This window comes from Natrix helvetica (assembly GCF_964273705.1).
Source record: "Natrix helvetica genome assembly, chromosome: 5".
Taxonomy (NCBI): domain Eukaryota; kingdom Metazoa; phylum Chordata; class Lepidosauria; order Squamata; family Natricidae; genus Natrix; species Natrix helvetica.
Window position 1 is genome coordinate 81,386,234 of NC_138551.1, and position 23,288 is coordinate 81,409,521.

At 39.6% G+C, this 23,288-nt stretch overlaps 1 protein-coding gene across 2 annotated transcripts in view; it reads left to right on the plus strand.

The window, feature by feature from the left end:
• PRKG1 (protein kinase cGMP-dependent 1) overlaps positions 1–23,288 on the plus strand; it is a 999,829-nt gene that overhangs the window by 857,170 nt on the left and 119,371 nt on the right. For both annotated transcript variants that reach the window (XM_081955689.1, XM_081955688.1), the window contains exon 8: positions 7,095–7,160. In XM_081955689.1, the coding sequence (XP_081811815.1) occupies positions 7,095–7,160 (66 nt within the window). The remainder of the gene's footprint in view (positions 1–7,094; positions 7,161–23,288) is intronic.

Sequence of the window (23,288 nt, forward strand, 5' to 3'; positions counted from 1 at the left end):
ATCTAAATAGCCTTCCAATTGGTCCATTTTCTAGAAGTCCAAGTGAACTGGTTATTTATTGACATGTTCTTGGCAGATCACTTTTATTCAAACTATAGCAATTAGCAATATAGCCAGAGTTACACTAATTTCTTTGTTCTTTGCTTTCTTGTTATATCCATATTGCATGAAACATTCCCTGCAAGTCATAAAGACAATGCAGTGGTACGTTGGTACTTAACTGTTTTGAAATTCATCCAATTTGCTACTCAACACATTTTGACACAAAACTTTAGTCCCAGTGCTCATCATTTGTTTGCTACACACACAAGCTAGAACTGATCAGTGTCGGCTACCTTGTGATTCATTACATTATTCCTTATGGGAAAACATTGTTTGGTACTCATCATTTTTGTATTCATCATGCCTTCCAGAACCAATTAACAATGAGTACTGAGGCACCACTGTACTAGTTGGTTTTGGCACATGTTGACCTGTATGCCGAGTGTCACCAAAGTCCAGTTTTACCATGGTCACATTATATGGGTAAGATAGGATTGCATATTGAAACGTACATGTATCTTCAAGACTGTTGTCTCACCTTATCACTTATGGCATATAAGCAATGTATTTACACACTATCAAAATATCTCTATCAATGAATGTATTTTATGTATAAAATTAATTTACCTGTTCAATAAAAATGAAAACAATTTTGCTTTGTATAGATCATCCTGGTCTTTCAGGAAATGCAAGAACTTCCCCTTACTTCAAAGTTCACTTATTATTGGAGGAAAATACATATTCCTTTTAGTAATTATGGTAAATGCAAATTCATACATTAATTTTAGTAATCCGATTTATTCATTGCTTGGTATATTTCAATTGCCAGATGTTAAAATGGTCCAATTATCTTGAAGTTTTTTCCGACAGTTGTATGAATCATTAACTAATTCTGCCTTTTTTAAAGCTTAAGTTAAGTTTCAATTATATCAAACAATTTCAGTTTCATAATAAAGATTATGTCATTTTTCTAAGAACTAGGAAATTACTGAAATGGCCAGGATGAGTTATTCAAAGCAAAATTGTTTTCATTTTTGTTGAACAGGAGTGTGTGTGTGTGTGTGTGTGTGTGTGTGTGTGTGTCTGTGTCTGTGTGTGTAATATATGTATGTATGTACATATGTATGTATATAAATAAATGGCTGTGTGTGTGTGTGTGTGTGTGTGTGTGTGTTCCAGCATAACTCTGGAATGTCTCAAGCAATTTCAATCAAACTTGGTATACAGATGACTTACTCTCTGAAAAAAAAATACTGTGAGGATAAGACACCCCTGACATCCCTCGGGGAGGGGTGTTCTGTTAAGATACAGCCTGGGAGACTACTTCCGGCAGCCGAAGGTGATGGACATGCGCGTCCGCCTTTTCGCTGCTCCGGTGGGCTCCCCTGAAGTCTAGGAGGAGCACAGGGTGCCTTGGAGTGGCCCCCTGCCATAGGGGCAGCTTGCTGGGACCCCCTGGAATGGCAGCGGCCGCAGGAGGGTCTCCAGCTTTGTCCCAGGAGCCGGGGAGCATAGGGAGCGCGTGGAATGCCACCGTGCGCTTTGCCGAACGCAGCCTGGAAGGAAACAATTAATTGGAACGAAACAGCTGAAGAGCGGTGAGGCGAGGGGTCTCCACAGGTCTTTTACTATCCTTACTCTTTTGACTGTTCTGCAGTTTTCTTTTTGGGACTTTGCTTCAACTTCTGGAGGAGTTTAGATTGGGGAGGGGAAAGGCACTTGAAAAATCTCTCCCTTTTATGGGGGAGAGAGAAAGTTTGAAATCTACTTTCACTTCCCTTAAATAATGGGGAATTTTTTTTTTCTTCACTACAATTGCGAAAGAAAGGATGGCTGAACTGATTCTTCTTTAAACTAACTATGGGAACTTTGACTTTGTTGTTTCCTGACCACCTGTACTGGCTGAGCCAATATGGCCAACTTCCTTCTTTTTCTTTGTCTTCATGAATGAGACTCCTCCCTTGGAAAACTTTATGGCTTTCAACTAATTTCCACCCCAGAGATCTCCAGGAGCCTCTTCAAGTACGTTATTCCCCTGGATTTGGAATATTCTGACGCACCTATTTGCTCTAGTTCTGTCCTAGAACACTTATTCTCCTTTGGACTTGTTTGTTTGTTGATCCCTACCAGCTGTGCTCTCCCACAGACGCCATCTCTTTGTACAGAACTATAACTATCTCTGAGCCTCATGATGGGTCCAAAGAAATTACCGTCTGGTAAGGCCTCATCAGCCCCAAGATCTTCTATGTCCAGTCCCGCTCACCAGTCACAACTGGGATCTTTTTTACAACCTAAAGCCTCTGAAGAGAGTGCAAAGGACTTGTCTACTCATCAGATGCTTCAAATCATCTTAAAGGGACAGGACGAAATTAAAAAACAACTGCAGGACTTAAATGAACAGCTCAGAGAGATGAACCAGCAAACCACACGGAATGAACAGAGGATTGGTGTGCTGGAGGAGGGGGCGGTTGGGATGAGAGACAAGATGAAGACAATCCAAAGGGGGAATGTAGAATTTGGAAACCAGATGTTAAAAATGGAATTTGAAAGGATGTCTTTTTTCTTAGGTTCCAAAACTTGCCAGAAGTTGAGAACGAAGATCTTAAGGAGATTATGACCACAATACTAGCAGAATATATTAATAGAGATAAACAACAGCTTTGGTGGGACATTGATCTGATCTATAGGGTTAATTCAGCCTATGCAAGAACACACAATGTTCCAAGAGAAGTTCATGTTAAATTTCTTAGAAAAACTACAAGAGATGAGGTTCTAGGAGTTCAAAGGGGAGGACCATTAAAATATAAAGATAAAGATAAAGAAATAACCATTTTTAAACATATCCCAAAGAAAGTAAGAGGAAATATTCCTTCTTAGCAAAAAAATTATACAATAATGGGGTTTGGTTCAGGTGGCTCTTTCCAGAAGGCATGTTGATTTTTTTGGGAGGGCAGCAGAATTAGAATCAACACAGTAGTGGAAGCAGAGGCTTTCACTAAAAAACACAGTGCTCTCTTAGGCAAAATGGGGGATGTTACACAAGAAACAAAGGAGGGAGGGGCTGAGGCCCAGCCAGTGGACGGGAGGGAGGATGCAACAACTAGAAGACTCAGATCACAAAAGTGATTTGAAACACTATTGCAATTGTTGTTACAATGTACCTTTATGGAAGTGATACAAAACAAATGATTGAAACATACTGATGATTTTGTGTTAAACTCAAAACTGCTAATACTTATGTAAATGTTGATATTTTTCTATCTTCGTTTGTAAAAGTTGTAAGACCTGGGGGAGGGCTTCTCCCCCCCGCATGATGTAGCTGTCAAAATGTTTTATAACCCTATAACCCCTTTTCCTTGTAAAATTTTTAAAACTAATAAAAATTTGAACAATAAAGATACAGCCTGTTGTGCCTTAAAATGGCTTTTACTGTACTACTGTAAAATGGCTTCTACTGTACAGCGCAGTGGGGCGCCATGATAACAGCTTCACAGTACTTCACAAGGGGGGGTCCCTCTAGTAAGGGGGAAAATTAGAAATTACATTTGGTCTAGACATTTTCCCCCTATAAATAAATACCCGGGCAATGCCAGGTTATCAACTACTTAAATTTATAAATGCAACATAACAAAAAAAAATGCTATGCAAATTTGTTTGAACCTTCTTGCAGAGTGGCAGGGGTTAGTTTGAAGCATAAATATTTTTAAATAAAAGAAATAAACAGATACTCGTGAGAACCATTTGCTGATGATCAGAGGTATTCCCATGCGGCTTACGAGATGCTTTGCTTTCATTTTCCAGTGATACATAGGAGCGACCTCCAGAGCAGCTGTGACCTTTTCCAAGCCTAGAGATTTTAAATGGGAAGGTCTGTAAAATTCCAGAGCAAGTATAGCACGTAGGGAAGAAGTCTGTGGACAGAAGGAAACAGAAGTTTCTTTCCAGGAGAAAAATGGTAGACCTGATCTCATCGCCATGGGTTATTCAGACAGTGACAGCGATTCTGGGAAAGGATTTTACCTCTCTGGAAGTAGTGATGAAGAATACAATCTTGAGACTGAAAAAAAATCAGAGTTAGTAATTGCCAGATTGCATTGTCATCGTGCTTTTAAGTTAAGCTGTAGCACTGGATCTGTCTGGAGAGCTGCATTGTAACAAATACTTAAGATTAATGTAATAAAAAGACTGACTGCATGCTTACATTTTATATAATTTATCACATCTTAATCTATAGGTATTAATCTTGAGAGGCATAACTAAACAAGTTTAAAAAACATACATGTTGTTCTAGGGTGAGAAGTGATTTGATCAGATCTGGAATGGTGTGTCGTTACAGATTTACTGATGGAATAGTCATTAGCATATATTCTTAGCAATCATTGTCATGCCAGTAGGAGCGATACCACATTTTGATATATAATTCCATGGCAAATTGTAGATTTGCACATAATGCTAAATTATTTGTTCAAAGGGAAGTGCAAAAAAACCCTCCTCTGTTTGTTAAACAATATTTCTGTATTAAACAATAGCTGAAGATAATCCTTGAACAGCATAATAGAAATATTGTGATAGTGTTACTGCGTCAACGTAGGCATTTTTTAAAGGGATAAATCTCTATATCCATATATATCAAGCTTTAAATAATTGATTTTTTTTTCAAATATGAGGGCAAATACAGCTTCCAATGATTGTTGCATTATTGGAAGCTAGCCAACCATTCCTTTTTCATGGTTTTTGCCTATTTTGTCTTTCTTTCTTTTTCGTTTTCTGAACAGACATTTAGTATTCTGTTCAATATAAAAAAAAAATCACTTAGAAAATGAAAAGTCATAATATTTTCCTGTGTTACCTTTTCTCCAGAGGTGGGCTTCAAAAGTTTTAGAAAGGGGTTCTCTGCCCGGTTGCTGGGTCGGCGTGGCCATGGTGAGCGTCGCTTAGTCTGTACTGCCTGTACCATGGCGGAGAGGGGGTTCCATCCCTGGGCTTTGGAGGCTTTTCTCAAGCCTCTGGGAGGATGAAAACAGCCTTCCCAGGTTCCGTAGGCTCTCTAGAGGCCAGAAATGGCCCCTTTTCTGGCCTTCCCAAACTTCCAGTAGGCTCGTTTCTCACCCTCCTTGAGTCTCTGCATGCGCCCTGCACTTACCTGCATCCAAAACGGACCACACAGGGACTCCTGGGAGGGGAGGGGTGGGTGGGGCCAGCCAGGAGTGGGATTTGGGGGTTCTCCGAACTGCACAGAATCTTAGCTAGAGGTCCTCCTGAACCCCAGCAGCCAACCCCTGCTTTTCTCTCTTCTAGAATGCATTCAAGCACATGTTCTGACTAATTTTCTTGGCAACAGAACCCACTTCCAAGCAAAACAAGCCAAAATCATGTATTGTTTTGATTATGTAACAATGTCCATGGTGCCCAATTAGTTACGTTAAAAAGTTACTACATTGGTTTTTTTGTTTTTTAAACATTTATGGGAAAAGGTAGGGGATACATAGAAAATTTTGGCAGCTCCCATGCTAGTGGTAGAAATCCATCCAAATCTCACAATTTTTACAATATTAAAAACAAGATATAAAAGATAAGCAAAAAACAGAATCCTATTCTATATTGTGTCAACCATGTGTTCAATCATTTTTCCTTTGTCACTTTCTAGAATATCAACAATTACTAATGTTTCAAATATTTTTATTTTTGTGACCTGAGCCTTTTCGATATTGCTCCTTCCTCCCTGTCCCCAGAAGGAGCCACAGCCCCTCCCTCCTTCATATCTTGTACTTTGCTGCCCTTTTCCCTACCTTCGCTGTGTTCGTCCTCTAGGAGGGAAAAAAAAATTTCAATGAAGGCTTCAGCCTCCTGCACTGTGTTAATTCTAATCCTATTTTCCTCCCAGAAGATCAACATTCCCTCTGGCAATAACCATCTAAACCAAATTCCTTTATTGTATAATTTCTTTGATAGGAAGGAATACTTCCTCCTTCTCTCTCTTATCTTTTTTGGAATCTGCTTAAGAATGGTAATTTCTTCATCTTTATATTTCAGTAGTCTCTCCCTTTAGGCCCCAAGCACCTCATCCCTTGTGGTCCTCCTGAGGAATTTTACATGCACCTCCCTTGGAACATTATGGCTAAAAAATGTAAAACAACTTCTTTCAGAAAGTTTTGTCTGTCCATTTACACACTACATATCTTGAAGATTTTTTTTTTCTTGATATAATTGGAATTCATACCACGGGTGGGATTCAATTTTTTTACTACTGGTTCTGTGGGTGTGGCTTTGTGGGCGTGGCAGGGGAAGGATACTGCAAAATCCCCATTCCCTCCCCATCCCACTAACCTGCTTTCCAGCTTCGTTCTCATGTTCAGGGCAACAAAAGAAGATCAGCTGGGAGGCAGCAGGGGCAGGGGCAGCCTATTTGCCGGTTCTCCAAACTACTCAAAATTTCCAATACTGGTTCTCTAGATACTGTCAGAATTGGCTGAATGCCACCTCTGATTCATACTGAACTGAAACCTATGTAGGGATGCATAAGGAAAAACCAAAAGTAGGAAACATATTAGAACCTATTTATTATTTTCTTTACACACCGGTTTTCTGAACAGAGCAGGTCCACATTAATTAGATTTCTCCCATCTAATGCAGCTTGATTCATTAATTGTTTGCTTTTTGCCTTTCTCTATTTATAGAAATGATAGATTGTGTAGACGTCACTATACTAAAATATCCACACTTCTTCTGTGACCCATATTAATATATAAATGATCTGCTTCTGCTAAACAAATTGCCAAGTGAGGAAAGGATGAATGAAATGATCTTTTGAAAAAGTATTAAAATGCCAGAACAACATTTCTACTGGGGAAACGATTACCATGTTTATGTTTTGTAAACATGACTCAAGAACAACAAAATTAGAATAGCATTATTTGTCAGTGGTTTAATGTGTGATATATCAGTAAACATAATTCTCATTTGCAGGATGCATTTGTGTCCTAATGTTGCATAGTATTGTAGAGAAAACTGCCTGGCTATTTTGTGTAAAATGTGTGGTGTTGTCCTTTCAGGGAAGATGTCAGAACAGCTAATGTTATCAGTGCGGAACCTGTGACGTGTCTTGTCATCGACAGAGAGTAAGTATACCACTTTTCAACATGGATACTAATTACCTCAAGCTGCCAGTCACTTTAATTCTGCTTGGTAACTGACCTTGGAACATTTGGCGGGAAAATATTTCACTGAGATCAAATAGACATCCAAGTGAGTCACTGTTTTATTAGATGCATTTCATAATGACTCCAGTTTGAACGGAAACATAAAAATGCTTGGAAGGTTATCATACAGTGGAGGAATATTCATAGCTTTTATCTGAATCTGAAATAAGTCAAGATTTCTTTTGTTGAGGCCCGGTTCAGCCATCGCTTTTTGTCTGTTCCAAACATGCTTGGGGTATGAATAAAAACAATGATTAGTTACCGCTGAACAGTTAACAATTCTGCTGTTTAGCTGCTGCACACAATAAAGGCATTATGGTGTAGCTAAGTGAGTGAGCTCTCATTTAGCCTACAACAGACTGGATGTGCACTGTTTCATTTTTTCCCTCCTCTCTATTTCACATTAGGTAGGCTGTAAATAACCTCTTTTAATGAGAATTTCAAATTTAAAGCTTACACAGAAATGAAAGGGAGAATGACATTTGGGTCTCTTAATGGGGAAAGATTCATGGAGTAAAGAACAATACCCTTTTTTTCTATAAAGCCAATATTTTTGTAAAATTTTGTAAAATGCATACTTATGTATGCTTTATCTATCTAGAAGAAAAGAGATGATAGATAGATAGATAGATAGATAGATAGATAGATAGATAGATAGATAGATAGATGATAGATAGATAGATAGATAGATAGATAGATAGATAGATAGATAGATAGATAGATAGATGATAGATGGATGGATAGAAAAACAGAGAGAAAAATTAAAAGAGAGGGAGAGAAGTGATAGTCAGACTGGCTGACAATATTCTTTACAAGAATTTATATTTACTGGAAAGTTTCCTAGAATATGTATGGAAATATCCATTTTTAATTTATGATCCACTGAAATTAAAGTGAAACCCATCTCTTATAAAAAATTGGAACTGCTAGAATTGCCAGCAACATAAGTGATACATATACAAGAATATTTTTTGCATTATAAAATAGCCTTCAAAATGTACACATTTATAGAAATAATGAACATCAGATATTTTTACTGAGAAAAATAAAATAATTATTTAAATAATTATTTATATTTGAGTAATATGTCAAATATTTTGCCACTGGAGTTTACAATGACAATTTAAACAAAAAGGAACAATTGGTTCAGGATTAGTGCTTACTTATGGGATAATTCATCTCTAATTTTATGGGACCAACTGAATATATTTTTCTTTCGCTGCTGACAATGTCCTTGTAGTACCAAGTGGGTGTAAATATAACCTTTAAGACTAAAGTTAATCTACTACATGCCAGAGAGTTCAACATTGTGGAATTGAATATGAATGCAATAATGCTATTTATAGTGAATGTTTTTTCAGTTGCATTGTGACCCTAGAAATTCTGACTTTGTTGTCAGCAGATCTGTGTCCAGCTTTCAGTTAATTATATACATGAAACTAAGTGGAATAACTTGTAAATTAGTGGGGACTTTTTAGGTTTTGTTAAAATGTTCACACGTAAGGCCTTAGTGAATGGTTTATATCAATATCTTTATAGGTACATCTCAGACATGTTACCTTGAAGCTATTGATATTTTCACATGACTCCCATAAAATCTGTATGCGTATACGTGGGCGTGCATGCCTTTGAGAAATTTCTGACTCCTCAACAAGTCCCTAAAGTTTTCTAGGAATGGCTTTTGGAAATGGTTTGTCACTGCCTCCTTCCTAGGGCTGAGAGAGAATAATCGGTCCAAGGTCATCCAGCTGGCTTTGTGCGTAAGGTGGACTATAACTCACGGTCTCCCAGTTTCTATCATGATGTCTTAACTACTATACCAAATTGGATGCAACCTCAAACTTAACCTTAACAAATTCATTATGTAGAGCAGGGGTGTCAAACTCGATTTCATTGAGGGCAGCATTAGAGTTGTGTTTGACCTTGGGGGAGGGGAGCAATGTCTCTCATCGAGGCTCCATTTTTGGCTGTGATGGTCTCCTGCAGCTCCCTGCCAATGAAAACGGAGCTCCCCATCACGGCTGAAAATGGAGGCCGTTGCGGCTGAAAATGGAGTCTGGGAGAGCTGTGTGCAGCCCTCCCGAGTTCCGTTTTTGCTGACAGGGGCATCAAGGGCCAGTCCTTTGCTGTTTACAGAACGGCCCTGTGGGCCAGATCTAAGCACTCCATGGGCAAACCTGTGGGCCCTGAGTTTGACACTCCCGATGTACAGCTTCTTCTGTACAGCTTTACTGTGTATTCTGCCACATTTAAAAAAAAACCTAGACAAATTCATGGTTGATCGGTGACTATATGTCGTATGGCTGTATGCAACCAAAAGTTTTAGAGGTTCATATAACATTTGCCAAGTAGTGCTAAGCAGCAAATATCTGCTTCTAAGGTTTTTTTTTTTGGGGGGGGGGGGGCATCATTTTTAAGCAGCTGCATTTTGAAAAGACTTTCTTGTTTTCATTTATGACCAAACCTTCCATGAACTTTTATAAGCTGCCCAGGTTATAAACCATGCAGGGATAATCTTGTGTAAAACATATTAGTGCTGTAGGAGAAGAACTATGTGGTAAAAACCAGAACAAGTCCAGTAGCACTTTTTCTGACTGACTAGCGAATTATACTAATATGGGGCTCCATGCTCAGGTCTGTCGAAATCCTTCTGAATTTGAGTGTATCTTCCAAAGAATTAGCAATTCTCCCCACCCCCCACCCCCGCAGCTTTGTGTCATCCAGAAATTTGATGAGCATCCCTTCAATCCCATCATTTATGTAATTTATGAAGATGTTGAAGAGCACTGGGCCCAAAGACAGAGCCTTAAAATATCCCACTGCATAGTTATCTAGATGTATAGTTCCATTGAGGACTACATGCTGAGTGCTGTTGGGCCAGCATGAGTTGCCATGAGATTTTGGCAAAAACTTTGGAGTAGATGCTATATTTTATTATCCTTTATTCTATCAACAGGACATTAACAGGCTTATCTCTCATATTGCGGAGCAGTTCTGTGTCAATACAAAACTTCTTTGCCAGTTGATGAGAATAATTGTTTCTTTGTTTACTCATTCACTCTACTTTCAGTAACATCAATTCCTATCCATTTTCCTCTCGTCATTCTAAGCACTTAATTGTTGAAATATCAAGCACATATTTATGGAATAAATAGACTCTTTACAGAAGAGGTGGTATTCTGCCAGTTCACACAGGTTCGGGGGAGCCAGTAGTGGCGGCAGTGTGAGGGTCCTCCCACCCACCCTGACACCATCTGTGCATGCCCAGATGCGCGCGCCCCCGCTGCCGAATCGGTAGTGAAGAAAATAAAATACCATATCTGTTTCACAGCAAATATAAGTACAAATATATATTTGACCTCTGTTTCTTTCTATAGTCACATCATATTAGTCTTCCTTCTATAATCGATCTATGGAGACTTTCAGTCATCCAGGTCACGGTTGTCCCAAAAGTGCTTTTTCAGGAGGCAACTGGATTTTCTGGTTTTTATTTGAAGATGATTTACTTCTCATCCAAGAAGCTTTTTCAGTTGTTGGACGAGAAGCTAAACATCCTTAAAGAAAAATGAGGAAGTCCAATTGCCTCTTGAAAAAGCATCTTTGGAACATCTATAATCTATCCTGTCTAATAATCAAAACCGTACGCCACAAGTTCATTGTTTTCATTCTTACACAAAAGTTCACTGAGACCTATGGCGCAGTGGGTTAAAGTACAATATTGAAGGCAAACTCTGCTCACAGCCTGGAGTTCGATCCTGACGGGGCTCAAGATTGACTCAGCCTTCCATCCTTCCGAGGTTGGTAAAATGAGAACTCAGATTGTTTGCAAATAATGCTTACATTATAAACTACCTAGATAGTGCTGTAAATTGCTATCGAGAGATATATAAGTAAAAATGCTATTTTTTAAATAACTGTTTATCCCTTAATTTTAAAAGGAAAAGTTCTGGCCACATTCACTAAACCCTAAACCCCAACACTGCCCAGCAGATCCCAGCCATGAAAGCTTACACCAGTATAAAATTGGTGTTGTCTTTCCTGTGCCCTTCCTGGGAGAGTAGAAGCAAAGGTAATACATAATTCATGCAGAGATCCTTAAAGCACTTGCAACAAAATACAGTAACATGTGTTGGGCAAGAAAAAAGCCGCGTGATCAATGACCTTGCTTTGTTGGAAGAGTCCAGCTGGCTATTGTTATAAGAATACTTATAGTCATGAATAATAAATAATGTTATGAATAATGATTTGTAATCAATGAATTATGAATTAAATCATTATCATTAAATATTGATTCATAATTGTGAACAGTGTTTCCATTCTCATATTTCTTGAAAGGATTTTGAAACTGACCATGTGATTGTCTGTACTCCTGCTGACCTTGAAATGCAGGGAATGGTCAGTCAGCATAGCTATAATAGTTTATGTAGTACAAAAATCCCCTATACCAGAGAGAGAGAGATGAATGAGCCATGGTTGGGGAAGAGGTTAGAGTGCAGGGTATTTCTGCTGCCTGCCGGCTGCCTGCAATGTAGCAGTTCAAATCTCATTAGACTCAAGGTTGACTCAGCTTTCCATCTTTCCAAGGTGGGTAAAATGAGGACCCAAATTGTTGGGGGCAATGTGCTAATGCTGCAAAAACTGCTTAGAGAGGACTGTAAAGCACTGTAAAGCGGTATATAAGTCTAAGTGCTATAATGCTATATCGCTATCAATAGATATAGATACAGATACAGATACAGATATAGATATAGATATAGATATAGATAGATACACCCACCCATGCTAGTTACAATGCAGTATTGCTGGCTACTTCTGCTGACTGCTGGCTGTCACCACTTCGGCAGTTCGATTCTCACCGGCTCAAGGTTGACTCAGCCTTCCATCCTTCCGAGGTGGGTAAAATAAGGACCCAGATTGTTGGGGGCATATGCTAACTCTGTAAACTGTTAAGAGAGGGCTGTAAAGCACCGTAAAGCAGTATATAAGTGCTATTACTAATATAGGGACGCGCACACATGTGGATGCATACAAACATCCTAGTCTCCTCTTCCTCTTATTCAAAGCCATGGTGGTGTATTTTGGCCTTTCCAAAATCAGACTGATTGGATAAGGCAAAGCTGACCAGCCATTAAAGACACAGAGCATGTCAGCTGAAGAATTTGCATCCCAGGTTCGAGACCTGAGCTCTGCACAACAGGCTGAGCTCTGACTACTTGGCCCAGGTCCTGCCCGCCTAGCAGTTTGAAAGCATACAAATGCAAGTAGATTAATAAGTACCAGTTCAGTGGGAAGATAACAACACTCCGGGCAGGGGTGGGGTTCAAACATTTTAGCAAGGGGTTCTCTGCTGGGTTGCTGGGTGGGCGTAGCCTTGATGGACATGGCCTGGTCTGCCTTCTGCACCATGATGGGGGGGGTGTTTTTGCCCTCCCCGGGCTCCAGGGGTTTTCCTTGAGCCTCTGGGAGGGTGAAAACAGCCTTCCCAGGCTCTGTAGGCTGGAAACAGGCCCATTTCTGGCCTTTCCAAATTTCCAGTAGACCTCTTTTTCACCCTCCCCCCATGCCTCCGCGTGCGCCCTGCACCTACCCGCATCCAAAATGGGCTGTATGAGGACTCCTGAGAGGGGAGGGATGGGCGGGGCCAACCAGGAGTGGGATTTCGGGGTTCTCCAAACTGCACAGAATCTTAGCTAGAGTTTCTCCCGAATCCCTGCAAACTGCCAGCAGCCCACCTCTGATTCCGTGTATCTTTGGCATATATGACCATGCTGGCCACATGACCACAGAAATGGTGAAAGCAAGCCAAGAATTCGGCCAGCTCACTTTCCATTATCATGAGAGAGGCTATGAGGCTGTGAGAACATGGAGCTGCAGAACCTCTTTACAAATGGCACAAAATCTTCCTATGGACGTGCTCTCGATCTACCCAGATTCATTCCAAGCTCCTCGTGTTAGAAAAGAGAGCTCCATACTCAAGTTCTACAACTGCCATGATGCTGATATATGTTTCATTTTAGTGCTTCCTTCTTATTTCCCTACAATGTTCTTGGTACTGAAAAATAACATATGGGTTTCTAAAATCCTGACTGATTTTATTGATTACTATGTTTCTATTCAGTCTTCAGAATAATATTCTTACCCTTAATCCCCCTGTTTAAATATCGGATTTCAATGTAACCTTTCAAGTGATTTGAAAGGATATGATACTTTAAGAATATTGCTTACAGGAAAGTATACTGTATATTGCATATTATTTATTTATTAGTTAAGAGTAGCCCATTTTCAGCAAAGTACTTAGTAAAGCACATACTAATGCTTTCTTAAGACTAATGGGAATTATATGCAAACATTTAATGGTACAATATATTTCCTGGAGTCACTATTTGTTAAGTGTAATCAGAGACAAATTGGCTGTCTGCAGTTTCCATCAGTTCTTTAAAATTCTATCTTTCATCTTGGTTGTTGAAATAAACAGTCCTCAGAATTATTGTTATCCTTATTACATTAATTATTGCCACCCATTTCAATAGATTCTGGGTGGCTTACAAATACAAAACAATGAAAACGGCTAATATATCTGTCAACATATTTGTGAAAATTCTTTGTCTGTGTCACGAATTTATATCATAAGATTTTTTTATTATAAAAAGTTTTTTTTATTTTTTCAGTTTCATAACAAATAACCACATGTATACTGTTACATAGCCAACATTATTTAGTATTATTAAATATTTACATCAATTCATCTTACCATCAACTACCAAAAACGATTATTGGCTCTTCCGCTCTCCATACACCATATTTGTACCCTATCCATCACTTTCTTCTCCCTCTTTTGAGCTTTTCTTTGTTGATTGTGGGATTAAGGGAGCAATCAGTCTTTATTTGGTTCAGGACTGATTGATTGGTTCTTTTTTACTGTCCATGGTACTCTTGGTATCCGTCTCCTGAGTCACATCTGCTTTCTTCCTTCTCTTCTCTTTGTAATGCACAGCTTTTACAGCCATGCCTTCCAGCCATTGGGAAGACCTTTGCTTTAATTATCATGATCTCTGTTGTCATAAAATTGTCCTCATGCTTTGTGGATCTAATTTATTATTGTTTCTTCCTAAGAATATCCTTTTTTTAAAGCATCTGCAGCACATTCTAATTCTTTATATTTTTGAGCCCAAGAAAACAGAAATATCTCCATTTTTTTGCATTGTTTAAATTAACTAACTGTGGTAATTACTTTATCTTGTTAACTTACATTTTTGCATTGTCTATATTTTACTCTTTAAATTCTTCTTACTTTTTGCTTTGGGTGTCATCTAGATTTTACGGATTGTTTGTCTTCTGTACGTTTCTTTCTGATATTGCATTGGCATCCTTCAGTTTCAAAAGACTATGGTATCATGCTCTGGAAAGAGGTCAAAGCTGGAGTGTCCTCTCCAGCACAAGACCTGGGTAGATTAATATGGAGGATAGACTGTTACCCAAGCAGCAAATCCTCCCTCTCCACGTCACTGAAATAGTCCCAGAGCCGATACAATTTGTTCCAGCTGCGTCACAGGATTTACCAGAAAATGGTTGTCACGAATTGCTTCTGGGAATCCAGCTCCGGATTTTGCCTTGAGGTTGACTCCTAAGTCTTTTCCAGTAGTGAATATAGCCATAAGGCAGTGGAGGTTTGGAATCAGAGTTTCCTTTATCCTAGAAGATGGTTCTGCCGCTTTATCTGCCATTGGGGTGTAGAGCCCTCTTCCGCCTTCAAAACCGTTGACCGTCTTCTCCTGTAACCCTGGAAAGGGGCCCTTATGAGGTGCTACGGGCCAGCTGCACTAAGGTTTTTTTAAGGAGGTATAATACAGTACAATAGTGGAGTTGGAAGGGACCTTGGAGGTCTTCTAGTCCAACCCCCTGCCTAGGCAGGAAACCCTACACCGTTTCAGACAAATGGCTATTCCAACATCTTCTTAAAGACTTCCAGTGTTGGGGCATTCACAACTTCTGGAGGCAAGCTGTTCCACTGATTAATTGTTCTAACTGTCAGGAAATTTTTCCTTAGTTCTAAGTTGCTTCTCTCCTTGATTAGTTTCCACCCATTGCTTCTTGTTCTACCCTCAGGTGCCTTGGAGAATGGTTCAAATCCCTCTTCTTTGTGGCAACCCCTGAGATATTGGAACACTGCTATCATGTCTCCCCTAGTCCTTCTTTCTCTTAAACTAGACATACCCAGTTCTTGCAACCGTTCTTCATATGTTTTACTCTCCAGTCCCCTAATCATTTTTGTTGCTCTTCTCTGCACTCTCTCCAGAGTCTCCACATCTTTTCTACATTGTGGCAACCAGAACTGAATGCAGTACTCCAAGTGTGGCCTTACCAAGGCATTATAAAGTGGTATTAACACTTCACATGATCTTGATTCTATCCCTCTATTTATGCAGCCTAGAACTGTGTTGGCTTTTTTGGCAGCTGCTGCACACTGCTGGCTCATATTTAAATGATTGTCCACTAGGACTCCAAGATCCCTTTCACAGTTACTACTACTGAGCAAGGTACCATCTATACTGTACCTGTGCATTCCATTTTTGTTGCCTAAATGTAGAACCTTACTCTTTTCACCATTGAATTTCATTTTATTAGATAGTGCCCAATGTTCAAGTTTGTCAAGATCCTTCTGTATCTTAAGCCTATCTTTGGAGTGTTAGCTATTCCTGCCAGCTTGGTGTCATCTGCAAATTTGATGAGTTCCCCATTTATTCCCTCATCTAAATCATTGATGAAGATGTTAAAGAGTACTGGGCCTAAAACAGCCTTGAAATACTCCACTGCATACTTCCCTCCATGTAGATGCAGTTCCATTGAGGACTACACGTTGAGTGAGGTTGGTCAGCCAGTTATGAATCCATTTGGTGGTGATGCTGTCTAATCCACATTCTTCTACTTTATCTAGTAGTAGGTTATGGTCTACCTTATTATATGCCTTACTGAAGTCCAAGTAAACTATATTGACGGCATTCCTCTGGTCCACTAATTTTGTCATATTATCAAAGAATGCAATAAGATTAGTCTGGCATGATCTGTTTTTGACAAACCCATGTTGGCTTTTGGCTATTACTTTGTTTGCTTGTAGGTGTTTGCAAATTCGTTGCTTGATTATTTTTTCCAGAACCTTTCCTGGTATTGAGGTCAGGCTGATAGGTCTGTAGTTTCCTGGATCTATTTTTTTCCCTTTTTTGAAGATGGGAACCACATCAGCTCTTTTCCAGTCCTCTGGTAGTTCCCCGGTTTTCCAGGATCTCTGAAAGATATAATTCAGTGGTTCTGAGATATCGTCTGCTAGTTCCTTCAGAACCCTGGGGTGTAATCCATCCGGTCCTGGTGATTTGAACTCGTCTAGGGTAGACAGGTGCTCACTTACCATTTTCTTCCCTATTTCAATTTGTGTTCCTAATCTGATTTTTGTGGTGCTGTTTTTGATAGGTTGGACTGTTTTATCCCTTTGTGTAAAGACAGATGCAAAACATGAGTTAAATAGTTCTGCTTTCTCCCTGTTGCTTGTCATCTTCTTGCCACTTTCTCCTAGCAATGGACCAATTGTTTCCTTAACTTTTTTCTTGTTTTTAACATGTTGGAAGAAGCTTTTTTTTGTTGTTATTTTTTACTTTTGTGGCAAGCCTTTCTTCATTGTGAGCCTTAGCCTTCCTCACTTCATCTTTACAGGCTCGGGCTATTTGCTGATATTCTGCCTTAGTTATGTCCCCCTCCTTCCACTTTTTATACTTATCTTTTTTGTCTTTCAGTTTGTCAGAGAGTTCTTTATGCAGCCATGCTGGTTTCTTTTGGGATCTGTTATTTTTCTTCTTCATTGGTATTGTGCTAGACTGGGCTTTTGTAATCTCATTTTTCAAAATTTCCCAATCTTCTTTAGTTGTTTTCCCCTTGAAGATTCTCATCCATTGAATTTTTTCCAAAGCTGTCTCTACGTTTATTGAAATTAGCTTTCTTAAAGTCCAAGACTCTAGTTTGGCTTTGTTCTACTACTTGTGTTTGCATAATGTTGAATTCCAATATTACATGCCCCCAGGGTACCTGTGGTTTCAACACCTTCTATCATTTCCTCTCTGTTAGTGAGAATTAAGTCCAATATGGCTGATCCCCTTGTTCCCTTCTCTACTTTTTGGAAAACAAAGTTGTCTGCTAGGTTTGTTAGGAACCTGTTGGATCTTTCACTTGGTGCAGAGTTTGTTTCCCAGTTGATGTCAGGGTAGTTAAAATCTCCCATTACTATTGTGGTGTGCTTCCTACATACCTTAGTTAGCTGACTAGCAAAAAGTTCATCTACTTCCTCTGCTTGGTTGGGTGGCCTGTAGTATAGACCTATGGCAATGTCATTTCCCCCACAACCTTTAATATTGACCCAAATGCATTCAAGATAGTTCTCATCATTGTTGTGCTCTATTTCTGTAGAGATGTAGTTATTTCTTATATATAGTGCAACTCCATCTCCTCTTTTATTTGGTCTATTTCTTTTAAATAATTTAAATCCTTCTAGCTGTATGTTCCATTTGTCGGTTTCATCCCACCAAGTTACTTCTCCATCACTCACCCTTTGTCCTGGCTTGTGACAGGCAGAGCCTGGCTTCCCAAATGTTGGGCTCAGGATGCCTTGCTTATAATATACTCACATTAACCATATAGGGACAATATGCATTCTTGTCTCACTTCTTTTCCTATTCTGAACCACTCTGATTTTTTTTTAGTTGTTGTAAATATTCTAATGAGGTCCAGGCAGAAGAAGAACATCATGGCTTCAAAATCTAAGGGACTGGTTTGGACAAAACTCATCAGCACTTTTTTTCGTGTGGCTATCGATAAAAATAGTATCACCAACATGATCGCCGACGTCTGATGATGGATATGGCACAAGAAGAAGAAGAAATATTATTTCAAAAGAATAATGAGATGTTCCTGTTCATTCATTACTTCTAAGTCTTTCTAGAATGGGCTACATTTATTAATAAAACAACGCTAAACATCCTTATTTTTTCTTGCACTTTCATAAGCCATTCTATGTTAACTATTTGATCTCACATCCTTTTGTCTTTTCTGTGAAATTCCTATATCTTTGGCATTTTTCTCTCTCCATTATCTCTTCTATTCTTGTAAGATCTTAAGCAAAACCTTCCTTGCATGAGGAGTGGTATGGTAATTGGATATAGTCTGTTATATCTCCCTTCTTTGTTATAGGCATATACATCAATCTTTTCCAGTTTCTAGAACATACAACTTTGATTTAGAGCAACTTCTCAAGACATCCAATCATTGTTGTGCCAAAATGAAAATAATGAGGATTAGCTTTATATCTTTTTAGCGATGGCTGGCTGATGTTACAATGATGTTATTAGTCAGTACTGTCATGATGAAAATGGATACAGTCATGTTGACAGAGCCATTAACACTTTAACTAATATTTTAATATGTCAGTCACTTTTTTATCCCCTTGTATGTATTTCAGTATAGTTTTTTAAAATCTAATTTGAATCTAATTTATCAATTTCTTATGCATTAAATACATTTGATAGTAGTTCTCTGCAGTAGAACTATTTTTTTTAATGGAGAGAGGTATAGACAGCTAGATGATTGGATGGATGGATGGATGGATGGATGGATGGATGGATGGATGATGGATGGATGAATAGACAGATATAAGGACAGACAGAGCAAAAACATGTAGATAATTATTTTCAAGCCATTTATCAGCAGTGGCTATATAGTTGTAGTGAGTCTATTGGCTATATAGTTCCCAGTGAGTCTACTGGGAAGCACAAGCTACACATGTTATTTTCTGGGTCACATGAGAAGAAGACAGGAGAATTTAAGCTGGAGTTCTTGCCAATCTTCTGAATTGCTCCACAACTCGCTTTCCCATAACGTTGCATATTTTCCCCCTCTCCAGTCTCTAATGTCATATAGCTCATTTTTAAACTCAAACTTCAGCTTGCTGGCTTCTCCCCACACACTAAATTTGGTCCTGTGCTGTTCAGCTTTTCAAGAGTTATGTTGCTGATGCACTAGAAGGACAGATAGTTACAAATCCCTTGACATATTTGCAGAGCATGGCTTCTGAAATTCTTTCCAGCTTCGTTGCCAGCAGGCGTTATAGGAAGTATCTCAGGGCTTGTGTGTATTCACATGTGTGTGTGTGTGTGTCTGTGTGTAAGAAATGAAGAATGAGTGTTTTTTATACACTCTGTTCTTGGTGAGGGAGAAGAACGGAAGGGAGTTTAGACTGAATAACAGGGAAATCTTATTTTTTCTTAAAAGATGTATTAGGAGGATTTCCCCCCCCCCCTCAGAAACGCACTGATGGATCTGGCCAATCTTTTAACTCCACCTTCTTTTGTAAGCTGCTGCTTGTATACCAAATTTGGTCCTGTTCTGTTCAAGACAGATACAATCTCAATCCCCTTTAGATAGAGATTTCCCCCCCACACCCACCCCCCAATATTCAGTGAGGTTAGAAAGACTAATGAGAATGTTTGCTCTAGAGTAGTGCCTGCTAAAGTACTGCGGAAGGCTTCCTGCTAAACATTTCTCTAAAGAGAGTTGGTAATTTCCATGCAAGCCTGTATCATAAAAATTGGATTGTTCACTTGGATGCACTTTTTGGAAAGAGCAATGAGTCAGACAAACATGCAGTAAACAGCACGTAATGAGCACTTTGTGATAAAGAGGACTGTCTTCAGCCCTAAGGAGTGAACCAGAGAATCAGAGTTGAGGGCACAAGCCAGGAGTTGGAGCCAGGTCATAAACGTTGGGGTCAAAACTGACAGGAAATGCTTAAATTAGCATTAAGGAATGCAAAAACAATAACTATTCCTGTCCTACCACCACCATACACAGGCATGCACTCCGTTCCTGAGCCAAGACAAATTGCTCCATTAGGTCCGAAAGGATAACTTTTAGTACTCCTTCTATCCAGGAGGCATAATGGCCAATCATGGTGTCTGGTCCAATGTAGTTAAATATCAGTGCCTGGAGGATAAGCTATCCCTGTGGGGTGTCTTGGTACACTATGTAAATTATCTGACTAGCTCATTTAACAGAATAACAGAGTTGGAAGGGACCTTGGAGATCTTCAAGTCCACCTTCCTGCTCAGGTAGGAAACCCATATACCATTTCAGACAAATGGTTGTCCAATCTCTTCTTAAAACCATCCAGTGTTGGAGAATTCACAACTTGTGGAAGCAATTTATTCCAGTGATTAATTCTTCCAAGTGTCAGAAAATGTCTTCTTAGTTCTAGGTGTGTGATGGCCAACCTATGGCATGCGTGCCACAGGTGGGACGCAGAGCCCTCTCTGCAGGCACACAAGCCGTCACCCCAACTCAGCTCCATCGTACATGCGCCTGCACCTCCCACCAGCCAGCTAGGTTCGGGTCTCTGCTGCACATGCATGGAGGTGGGGTGCATGCAGAAGATGCATATGCAGAAGCAGGGCACACATGGAGAAGTTGCGTGTGCAAGTGCGGGAGTCACATGTGCATGTGTGGGGCACATGCAGGGATTCATGTGCACATGCATGGGCCAGGGTGCACATGGAGTGCACATGCATGTGCAGCGTGTGGGGGCACGTGGGGGCACGCATTGCATTATGGGTGTGTGCACACTGTCACTTTCGTGATGGCTAACAAAAAGGTTAGCCATCACGGTTCTAGGTGCTTTTCTCCTTGATTAGTTTCCATCCACTGCTTCTAGTCCTGCCTTCAGGTATTTTGGAGCATATTCCCTCTTCTTTGTGGTAACCCTTTAGATATTGGAAGACTGCTATCATGTCACCCCCTAGTCCTTCTTTTCATTAAACCAGACATACCCAGTTCCTGCAACCGTTCTTCGTATGGTTTAGTTTTAGTCTCCTAATCATCTTGGTTGCTTTTCTCTGTACTCTTTCTAGAGTCTCCACATCTTGTTTCCATTTCTAGCCATGTAAATTGGGAGTTAGCTGCAATAAGAGCTGTGGTGGCACAGTGGTTAGAATACAGTACTGCAGACTAACTCCCTTGCCAGGAGTTCGATTCTGAGCAGCTCAAGTTTGACTCTGGCTTCCATTCTTCCGAGGTCGGTAAAAAGAAGACCCAGATTGTTGGAGGCAATATGCTGACTCTGAAAAACCACTTAGAGAGGACTGTAAAGCACTGTGATACAGCATATAAGTCTAAGTGCCATTGCTATTGCTATTACATTTTTCTTCTGAGTAATAGAGTACTAGGTTCAAAATCATAGTCTCTTCCAAAATTATTTTGAATAGCCAACATCCTGAAATAGAAAACTACCTCTATAACCTATTGCCACAAAGCCATCAGCAATCATTTTCAATTGGTGGGTATTTTTACTTTTCTCTATACCTTAAGAGTGGACTTTTCTAGCTCTTATTCCCGTCATTTCCTCATTTCTTCTTCATGTGGAAAAAATATGAAAATTGAAAACTAATCATCTGCTGATAATTAGAAACATCCTATTTTAGCTAGCAATATTAGCAACTAAACTATTCAAATTACCTGTTAAAGTTAATTTTGTCAGATATGCATCTATTATTTTTCATTCCTTCTTTGTAATATATTATTAATTCATTTGCCATAGGCTAAATAAATAGTTATGAATATTTTATCATTACGCTGATCAATGAATGGAAGCTGATCTTGATATTTAGCAGATTGAAGACATGCTCTCATGCTTTAATAAATGTTTACATGTACAAGTTCAGCTGAGACTCGGTTTCATTGTTTTTCAGCCATTCACTCAGTTATTCATATGGAATTAACGATTTATTCAGTGTTGGTGTAGCCTACAACTTAAGGACCAGAACATATAGAACAGAGGTGGGTTTCTCCCAATTCAGCCTGGATCAGGAGAACCGGTAGTAGCGGCAGCGGGATGCTCTGCCCACCTACCCGGAGCTTCTGCGCTTGCGCAAAAGCGTCACATGCATGGGTGCATGAGCAAACCAGTAGTAAAAAAAATTTAAACCCACCACTGATATACAGGTGATTAGTAACAGAACTAAGAGAAAATCTCCTGATGGGACATTGTGTCACTTAAAGTATTCATATTGAATTACGACTGTGCAAATCATCAGTCCTAAAATGTTTTTAATGATGCTTTTAGCCTCTCAATAACTCAGTGCTTCTCAATTATTTTCTGTCATGCCCCCCCTAGGAAGAAGAAAACATTTCGCGCCCCCCCCCCGCGTGACTGTAAATAGTATCATTTGTCTATAAAATTGTTATAAGTACACCTCTGCATAACACTGTATCCTTATTAACGTATAAGAGAATAAAAAAAGAAAAATGTGGATCAATTTACAACAAAGAATAGCTTTATTAACTGTAGCAGAAAAGATTTAAAGGAGCACAGCTAGAACATATATATACATATATTTATATATAGAGTATCACAGAAGTGAGTACACCCCTTAACATTTTGTAAATATTTAAGTATACTTAAATATTTACAAAATGTTAAGGGGTGTACTCACTTCTGTGATAACACTGAAGAAATGACACTTGTATGTGCATGTATACATGTTACGGTGAAAGTCCGAAATCTGGTGAATGTCGACATTCACCGGTGAATGTCGACATTCACCAATCTCGCTTGGTGAATGTCCGAAATATTTGCTAAATGCCCTTATTTCTGACTTACACCGGTGAATGTCGACATTCACCAAATACGTTTTCCCCTCTCTTTGGGGAGGAGGAGAGCCAGAGGATCGCCTCTCTTTGGGGAGGAAAGTACGTTTCCCCCTCTCTTTGGGGAGGAGGAGAGCCAGAGGATCGCCTCTCTTTGGGGAGGAAAGTACGTTTCCCCCTCTCTTTGGGGAGGAGGAGAGCCAGAGGATCGCCTCTCTTTGGGGAGGAAAGTACGTTTCCCCCTCTCTTTGGGGAGGAGGAGAGCCAGAGGATCGCCTCTCTTTGGGGAGGAGGAGAGCCAGAGGATCGCCTCTCTTTGGGGAGGAAAGTACGTTTTGCCTCTCTTTGGGGCATCCTTTGAGGCGATCCTCT